Source organism: Cucurbita maxima, unplaced genomic scaffold (genome assembly GCF_002738345.1).
Source record: "Cucurbita maxima cultivar Rimu unplaced genomic scaffold, Cmax_1.0 Cma_Scf00018, whole genome shotgun sequence".
In the NCBI taxonomy this organism is placed as follows: Eukaryota; Viridiplantae; Streptophyta; class Magnoliopsida; order Cucurbitales; family Cucurbitaceae; genus Cucurbita; species Cucurbita maxima.
The window spans coordinates 1838626-1848146 of NW_019272034.1; the positions used below are offsets into that span (position 1 = coordinate 1838626).

A 9521-nucleotide genomic window follows, 5' to 3' on the forward strand; every position below is an offset into this window, starting at 1 on the left:
AAAAAAAAAAAAAAAAAAAAAAAAAAAAAAAAAAAAAAAAAGAAAATTTATTCTTGCCATATTTTTTGAATAGGGTTTGTTTTAGATTTCATCTCTTACTAACTTCATTTAACAATTAGGATGACCTTCCATCTTTTTGAGAAGTTGATTGTTCAACGTTTGCAACTTAACTATTTCAAATAGACTTTCAGATCATTTAATGGATGAAAATGAAGAGACTTTGAATTTTGATGCCATAACTATCACATTTAATTTGAATTGACTTTTTCTTTATCATCGTTATCACTATAATTACCTCCTATAAGAGTCTGGGCCGTGTCTCAGTCCCAGTGTGGCTGATCATCCTCTCGGACCAACTACTGATCACCACTAACAAGAATTAGCTCGACTTTTTTTTAAGCGCACAAATGTATGTTTTTTTTTTAAGCGCACAAATGTATGTTTAAAAAAAAATAGATCATAAGATTAGCTAATCCATATTAGGCTATGAAGGAACAAACTGTTATAATCTTTAAGGTGATGCCTTAGTTACATTTACATTCCATTCCAACTTAATGCTTTCAACAAGGACACCAGCTATGATTTTTTAAACACAATATGAGGCTTCAATGCCAAATCAAAGGTTGCAAATTCTGAACAATAAATCAAAAATTATTACAAGAGAAAAACACTTTACTCAGGTCCTAAGAGAACTAACAAAGATCAAGCTTCATAGAAACACTTCATGAAATGTGATTCTTTATATATATACAGGGTGAAACAAATAACTTCAAGAACTTTCAAGATTCCATTAAAAAAAATAGACCAAGTGATGAGTATTACAATTTGGGATGATGGGTATTACAATTTCTATCCCAAATTTATCCCAAGATAATTTTCTTAGCCAATTTTAAACAACAAATTTCACACAAAAGGAAAAGCTTAATACCATGAGAATTGTATCCGTAACGGGGCATACAAGCATCCCATTCGAATTCGTAAAACATAATGTATCGACTAACGTTTACAAGTCGTAGATGATCCCCTAGTTTGAAAAACAGCACATCTAAATACTTGTTTTGAGTTATGGAGATGCTAAAAACTAGAAGCTATCTCATTATACTTGAACGTGTTAAAGAATTAGAACTGAATTATACTTGAATTTGATTCTCAAATAGACCCCTGAGGAGTTAACAATACCTATTACGGGTCCAATTCAAAGACTATGAATATATTTAAAATTGCCAAAAAAATCAGAACCTAAAGTTCAGGGGTTGAAATAACCTGCCTAGAAAAACCATTTCATGGATACCTTGAATCGAGGTTAATAACCAAAACAATATGAACTCAAACGAACTTCTTATGAAAGGTACAAGATCAAGAAAGCTATCTAAGAACTTCACTCTCTCTTGAAGACACCTTTTAATCTTTCGATAACCAACACAAAAGCACTTCAAAGAACTACATTGATACCTTCACAGGAACTGAAATTAGCTCTGTATGAAAAACTAACCTCAGGCAAGGAAATGGTAGTGGAGAAAAATATGTTCCAGAGTTTCCTCCACTTGAAGACACAGGCTGCAAACACTATGAGAATTGCCCAACTTGGGTTCTTTTGGAGTTTATCCTCCTTATTTAGGCCACTTTTGAAGAGAAATGGTTAAAATAAAGGGGAGGCTAAGAGATGTCATCATCGGGTCAGCTTTTCGAGTTTGTTTTCTAAAATTTTTGGGAACGAACTATGTATATTTCTCACCTATTATGGATGGTTGCCTGCATCATTTTAAGAACCTTGTTAGCACAACACACACCAAGAAGAGATGTTTCAGCTAATGTTCTTAGCTTGGATCTTATCTTGTGTGATAATTATCACCTCCCTGCAACCTACTGCACAGAAAAACTTCTAACCTTCTTAAGCTGGATGTCTTTCCATATCATTCCTTCTACATAAGGGAAGGAAAACTTATGACAATATGGTTTTATAAAGATGGATATCAAAGGGTCTTGTCCAATGATTCTTCCTATAAAAACATAAAATAAAATAACTTCAAAGATAAAGGCAAAAACTAATAGTTTGAATGGAAGAAAGAATAAGAAAAAAGCAGCAGGCAGAGCTCTAACAATGAGGCAGTCTGGCAAATGACAGACCATCTCAATGAACATGATATGTTACTTCTTTCAAACTACTACAACTCAACAATTTATCATGGAATAAGCCTTTTCTGAGATGATCCTATGAAGTACAAAAACAATTCAAACCTGGATAGAAGGTTAAAGCTTGATCCTTCAATCACTAAATCTACTCAAACCTCATATTCCATATAAACTTTCACAACAATGACTTCGTTCGACATAAAGCAGACAAGTATCAATTTTTTTAAAAAAAAAAGAGTATCAAAAACGAGAAAGAACTGATGTTTCCTTTTAGAGAAAAACTAAAAGCTTTGATTGTGGAATTATGAAAGAAGACAAGCAAGAATGATGAGAATAAAGCACGAAAAGTAAGCTATTCTTAACCATGGGAAAGGAACAATAAGCATAATCTACTTAGTTCAAGTAAGGGTAACATAACAATAAATTTCAATGACATTAGGAATGAGGGACTAACCATTACAAAATGGAAAATCCCAAATTAAAGTATAGTCAGGCAACATAGATTTTAAAACCTTTTCATAGTTCAACAACATAATGGGTTGGGTATTCGAATTTCTAACCTTTCGATTGAAAACCTACGACTTAACCAGTGAGCTAGTATTCAAATTTCTAACCTTTTGATCGAAAATCTACTGTCTTAGCCAATGAGCTATTCTTGGCACATAGAGATCTTAAAAACCTGTAGGCTTTTTATAAACACCGTCCCCTGGTCGATCAAAGCCATTGGTACATAAAATGCAAGACATTGTCCCATTGAAATGCAACAAGGAAACATAACGTTCAGTCGTCGTTTACAAACAGATTTTTCAAAAAAAAAAAAAAAAGGATGATAATTAACCATAAAGTTACCCATACATAATATTTCAGGGATCACGATTGACACTTAAGACAATTACAATCCAAAAACAAACAATAAATAAGTATAATTTTTAGTATATGAAATAAAAAACCACGAAGTAACAAACATCAACAAGTTACCGAACATATATATAGTCGATTACACCACTGATTTAACCGGCGCAACGTCCTCGGGGATCTTGACGTAGCCCATCTTCTTAATATTCTCCTTGTTATCATCACTGAAATCACCCTCCTCCCATAAGTCATCATACACAGAAGAGCGATGACTAAATTGGCTGGAGCACAACGAGTAGGCCAAATACATGGTGGCAGCAATGAGAGCGCCACAGCCAACGCCGAAGAGCAAAGCAACAACAACGCTGAGGATATCCTTGGTACGATCACGAAGGGAGCTGAAGTCATAAGAGAGGCCCAAAGGGAGTTCTTGAAGCGAGTGGGGTTGGGAAGCTACAAAAGCTCTATCGCGAGGGAGATCCAAGCGGAGGAGGTCGTCACCGAAGGGGCGGAAAAGGGAATCGGAAGAAGAAGAAGAAGCTGCGGCGGATTTCAACTCGGTGATGTCGACGATAATGGCCATCTCGGAGAAGGGATCGCGGGAATCAAGGGTTGGGTGGCGGTGAACGGAAAAGGAAACAAAGAGGGATTTGCAGGGGCGGGCATCGGAGAAGATTGGGAGGGAAACCGTGAGAAGAAAGAGGAGAAAGAGACGAATCATTGCTGGTGTTGACGCCATTGTTGGAGGTTTGACAAACAAGGGGAAGTTTCTATGGACAACTGAATCGTCTGTTTTCTTCTCTTTGTTTATGCAGATTTTTTTATTCCGCTTTTTAATTTATAACGCTTTTTTATTTTTAATAATTTGGAATATTTTCTAAAAAAAAAAATAATAATTAATTAATTAATTAATTTTAAATTAAGCTACCCTGTCTCATTTATAATTTATATATCCACTATTAGGATTTTCCTCGATTCCTTATTAGGGTTAGGACCAAGTGGGGCCTAATCGACGTTGTATTAGGGTTTAGCATTAGGTGCAGAAGGCCGACCTCGATTTTGTGAACTCGAGCTTTGACCTAAGTTTGTTTGATGGTTCAGTTTTTGTTTTGTTTTGTATGTTTTGATCCATTGTGTGCTCTTTTGCTTTGTTTTTATCGAGTTCTCGTGATTTAATTTCACCCATAAAATCCGTCCCCTACTACTTAATTAGGGTTTACGGTTTAACGGTGTTAAAAGATTAAACACATGGAGTCAGGGTTCGAGATTAATCTTTTTCAAGTATCTTTATGGAACAAGGGTTTTAATTTCGTCTTTTGGCTAAAAGAAATCTCGAGTGTGTGATCATGATCCCTCAAAGAGTTCCTTCAACGATCTCTTGATGGCAATATGTTCAACAAAATCAATCTTTTCATAATATAAATTGATGGATTGAAACTTCCCCTCCTGATCTCGTTCATACAGCGAAGGTCTACTTGCTCTATGAAAGCCTTAAAATCCAACCCTTTGATATCACAGGCCTATCGAAAGCCTCAAGGATTTCTATTATGTTCCCAAATTTCTTTTGGATTGTGAAAAGAACGATTTTCCATGCAAGGCTTTGCACTCGATCTCCGGTGTCAACCATCCTAATCTTGCCCTCAACTGATTCTATCACTTTTTTGTTCATCTAGTCGATCTTAGCCTAACCCCTTGGCACGGTCTGTACATCGTTTTTATCTTTGTTCCAACGTCGCTTCCCTATATATTTTGCTCATCTCTATTGAATATGATATGCAAAAGTTTCAAACACACCAACGGTTGCCAAATTCTAGACAAGATAAATGCATTTGAGCATCACGTGATAATAGTAGTTGAACTTATAACTGAGGGGAAGAACATGATCGAAAAGACAAGAACAAATAAGGTTTTATTAATTTCTTGTTGGGTTAGGACTAAAGAAGACAAAATTAGGGTTAGATCGAGATTGCACTGGCAAAAGAGTATTGGACACGACCCTTCGAGAACGGTGATTATGAGCTTGGCTTTGATCTAAAATTTTATTTTTTTTCTCTCCTTGCTCGGTAGCCCGATTCTTGTTCTAAACGGTCTCTTTAGCTAACTTTTATTATTTATTTTTACTCCATAGACACAAAATTAAAAATTAATTTTAGGGTAGATTTTTATTTTTTAAAAGTTGAATAATTTAATTTAAGTATTCAATAATCCTCCCCAAGTCCCTACGCTATAAAACCCGGTTCACAACTTCGAAGAAAACTCCGACCAGCCTTTTTACTGTTCAATTTGATTGCCCTTTTCTTTTTCCCGCTCGCTTCGACCCTTCCATGGAATTGCTCATCAGCTGTTTAGCGCCATAGAAACCTATACTGGAAAAATATGGTTTGGGGCTTCTTCCCCGTCGATCCTCTTTCAGGTGCGTTCGCTTCGTGATTTTCTAATTACTTCTTGCTGCTGTAGAACTGGTTTTCTTTTAGTTGTTCTTAGGTAACTTTTTGCGTACTGAGAAAAGCTTTATATTTATTTTCAATGCTTACTTTCTGAAGAATCGTCAGTTTTCGTTTGGTTGGACAATTTGTATAAACAAGTGCATGTTGCAGGTGAGGAAAAATTCTACATTTTTGCACCTGGGAAGTATAAAGTGGGTCGTAAAGGTACTTCGATTGTGCTAGTAGTTATCTTTGATGCAGTTCTTTTGTTTCTGGATGATAAATTTTATGGCGTATTCTTGGTTTATAATGAAATTTAGAAATATTTTTAATGTTAGTAGAAGCGATATTTCTTTTACCAGAACAATTCCTGTGCGCATTTTTTCCTTCGTCTGTGTTTGTTTTATTATATAATTATTATTAAGAAGCGGATATAGGATTAGACTGTAATTTTAATTGGTTAACTATAAGTGTACTCAATGTCCTGATGAGACCCTATCAAGGCTACTTTTGACCATATTGGCCTTACTGAGTGAGTGTCCGAGAGACCTTATTGGGCGAGTGATCCTAAGTAATCTGTGTCCTTTGAAATTGTATTCAAGAGGCAAGAGTTCAATGCTGCTATATACTCAAGTCGAAGAGTGTTAATAAAGTTGTGGGAAGGATACTACACCACCAAACGAGCTAAACTAGGATATCAAAGATGTTGCTCCACCCATAGATACCGACTTGCTAATTTCCATGAGAAAAAATGGGCTCAAAGTTTCACCCTTCGACCATGATATCCTCAATCCCACTCCTTTAAGTATAATTTCCCAAAAAGATGTCAAAGCTTCCTTACTCGCGTCTGGGGAATATTCTTAACAGCTATAGAATTTTGCAATATTTTAAAGGAATAAGGAGAAGTTTCTTATTTATTCCTCTCTCCTTTCCAGTGAGATTTGCCATTTTAGCTAAATTTGTTAGAGAGAGAAATGCGTGTGTCAAATGAAGAGAGACAAAGGGAGCTTAGGTTAGAGAAACTAGAGAAGGAGGGTCAGAGAGACTCTATAGAGGGAGAGAGAGATTAAGATAGAGGGCTTACTTGTCGCTTTGATAAGTTAGAGTGCTTGATGCTATCACTTCAAGTGAAGAATTGACAGAGGGTATTTTGACTTTTGAGGGAGGCATTTAAAATTTGACATTATGCTCTTAAAAAAAAAAATTGAAGTGCTCAGGCACCACGCCTCAGAGCTCAAGCAGGAGGGCGCACACATATATTTGTGCCTATGTGAGGCAAGGTTCCTCATGCAAGTACTTTTTTGAGGCAAAATATTATAAACATTTTCCATAATGTTTTGTAGTTGTTTATTTTCAATCATGTTGTCTTCAAAGTTCCTTTTTGTATTACATTTTTGCTGCCTTTTTCATGAGAAAAAATATTTTGAACATTCAAGAACATCCATTTAACAGTCACTTTCTTTAGCTCTCAAATCATGCTCTCAGTTGTTTGCTCATTCTGTGATCATGTTTATCCCACAGGCTGCGATTTGACTATAACAAAAGATAAAGGAGTTTCCCGCATCCATGCAGAAATAGTTGTAGATGCTATGATATTTATAAATTCCCACAAGAGTTATTTATCTAATGTTTCCTCTAAAGTGAGGATTAGTGATTGCTCCAAGTATGGGACATTTGTTAGCAGGAAATCTGGGTTGAAGGAGAAAATTCACGAGCTTCCAAAAAAAGAAGCAAGCTTGTATGATGGAGATGTGATTTCATTTGGATCTGGCAATGCAACGTACAGGTAATCTGAGAAACATTTAAATTAGTGACAAGATTTATCATTCAAGTTGCTCTCTCTGGTTAGCTCTTTATTAGAAGCAGGGTATGCTTTTTATATATGGTTTATTAGACTCATTATTAAATCCATGGCTCTCAGTTAAACCAGGTGCGGTTGCTTGCTATTTATTCAGTAAGTGATTGTTTTCTGCAAGGGCTTCTGTAAATTCTTTAATACTTCCTTTTTAGATTCTATGACAATATTCCTTTCTATATTTCCCATATTCTTTTTCTTTTTTCTTTCTACTTTCCTTTATTCTTGAATCTCAACCACTGAAGCAAATTTTTTGTGATAACTTTGTCTCCTTTACTAAGTTCCATGTTTTTGTATATCCTAATTTTTCTAGATTTTGGCTTTTACTTTTAGCTTCCATTAATATAGATGGCAAAGTTTCTTGTTATTTGTACTAAAATTTATTTTTAGAAGCTAGAAGATTTCATATGCCTTTTTGCTATTGTGAATATACATTAACATATTTTAATGCTAATATACTTCTTGGTTTCTATAAAAAAAAAAAAGAAAAGAAAAAAAAAAGGAAACATTACCATTTTATAGTCAAAGAAACTTTACTTTCTATCTAACACCCAATACGCTTGAAAACCTTATTATCCTACAAACAAATCTTGCAGGTTCTCCTTTGTGCAACTTGTGTTTTACGTTCACCATTCAGTGTCTTTCCAATTCCAGCTGCTGAGGGACAAGGTTTCATCCATAGGTCAGTCATAAAGAAGTTGCCGATCTTCTTTTACTTCACCTATGAAAGGAATTCTTATCTGATTAATAGAAGTTCCAATTTTCCAAGGTTTCTTATGTAACTGCTTAGTTGCTTTATGTTAGCATGTCCTAGAACAAACACTTGAAAACTCTAAATATGACCTTAAAGACATGTTGAATATGTTACAGAATATGAGGAAAAACAGGGGAGAATACTTAACCCTATTCATGTGTGGAACTCTCAACTTAATAGCATGGTAAATTTAAAGAACGGAAAATAACTAAAGGAAGGTTTGTTTAAATTAGGGATAAACTGTGAAAAAGATAAAAATAAAAAATAATAACAATACATTATTAGCACACAAATAACGAGCTGCTATATACATCCTTACACTCTTTTCTTTTAATATATGAAAATCATCTGTCTTGGTGTTTTACAAGATAAGAAAAATTTGAGACTGATTCATTTTCCAAAATCATCTGGCTTCTAATAAGTTGAAATGTTTACGAGGCACGTTTATCAATGAGCTCTGCATTATTGATACTGTGATCCCGTCAATCAAGTTCACCATCACTATTTATTACATTGTTTATGCTGCACAACATCTACTCATTCTACAAGTTAAATCTACATTGAAGAAAGTGAATTAGTTTGTCGTTTTGGTCGAATTTGAAGAGTGTATATTTAAATGTAGGTGCTTCTACATCTCATGATATTCGGGAGTGTACGCATGTGCTTGTAGAGGAACTGATGCCTTTTGATGAAGCTCTAGTTGACGCCATAGTGGCTGAGAAACCTTTTGTTATCACAAGTTGGGTTGAGGTAAAAATATGCTTCATATATTAATTGTTTCACTGTGATGCCAAGTTCTGTCATCTTGTTCACCCCAACATTACGGAGGAACCTGATCTTGAGAATAGAAAATTACAGTGCAATTGTATTAAGATATAAAAGGAAAATGACAATATTAACCCCAGGCCCTTATATAGGCATGGCTCTCCCAAGGAAACTACATTCCAAAATTCTAATTGAATAGAACCCTTTGATTATAACGACCCTGCCCCAACTACACTAAGTAATTACTCAAATATTTTTCTCCTTTAGATTCCTAGTTTTAGGTATCCTTGACAATTTTTCATGTACATCATTGTTAAAGTCTAGCAAGGATAAACATAATTTACAACTAGAAAGTGTACACCTATATGGTAAATACAAATAATGGAACACGGAAAAAACGAGGAACAAGTAGATTTTTTCTTGGAGATCCTTGGAGGAGCATCCTCATGACTCTCAACAGGCCTATTAGTTTCTTTTGCTTTGGCTCTATTAACAAACTTCAGTTCAACCATCTGCAAAATTACTTTACGAAAATCTGAAGATTCTTTATGCTTTTATTTTTATGTTGACCATCATCATGGATCAAGAATGACTTTGATTACCACTTTGTTGAATAAAGAAGTTACTTCAATTTGTTTTAATCTATGCACAGATCAACGCCAAGCATTATCATTATTTACAGTTGTGTTTGTTTTTTTTTTTTTTTTTTTTAAGCAACTGAGTTTTCGTTGAA

At 34.8% G+C, this 9521-nt stretch overlaps 2 protein-coding genes across 3 annotated transcripts in view; one reads left to right on the plus strand and one right to left on the minus strand.

Annotated features, from left to right (window-relative positions):
- Nucleotides 1–3130: 3130 nt before the first annotated feature.
- LOC111493222 lies at nt 3131–3727 on the minus strand. Its single transcript, XM_023142867.1, has one exon. It carries the CDS (start codon nt 3725–3727, stop codon nt 3131–3133), a length of 597 nt encoding a protein of 198 aa, XP_022998635.1.
- Nucleotides 3728–5223: 1496 nt separating this feature from the next.
- LOC111493152 (nijmegen breakage syndrome 1 protein) overlaps nt 5224–9521 on the plus strand; it is a 7525-nt gene continuing 3227 nt past the window's right edge. Inside the window, exons 1-5 of one of the 2 annotated variants that reach the window (XM_023142788.1) lie at nt 5224–5401; nt 5586–5639; nt 6936–7200; nt 7866–7951; nt 8646–8773. In XM_023142788.1, the coding sequence (XP_022998556.1) occupies nt 5365–5401; nt 5586–5639; nt 6936–7200; nt 7866–7951; nt 8646–8773 (570 nt within the window). In that variant the 5' untranslated portion in view covers nt 5224–5364. The remainder of the gene's footprint in view (nt 5402–5585; nt 5640–6935; nt 7201–7865; nt 7952–8645; nt 8774–9521) is intronic. The other variant, XM_023142789.1, reaches the window with a different exon arrangement.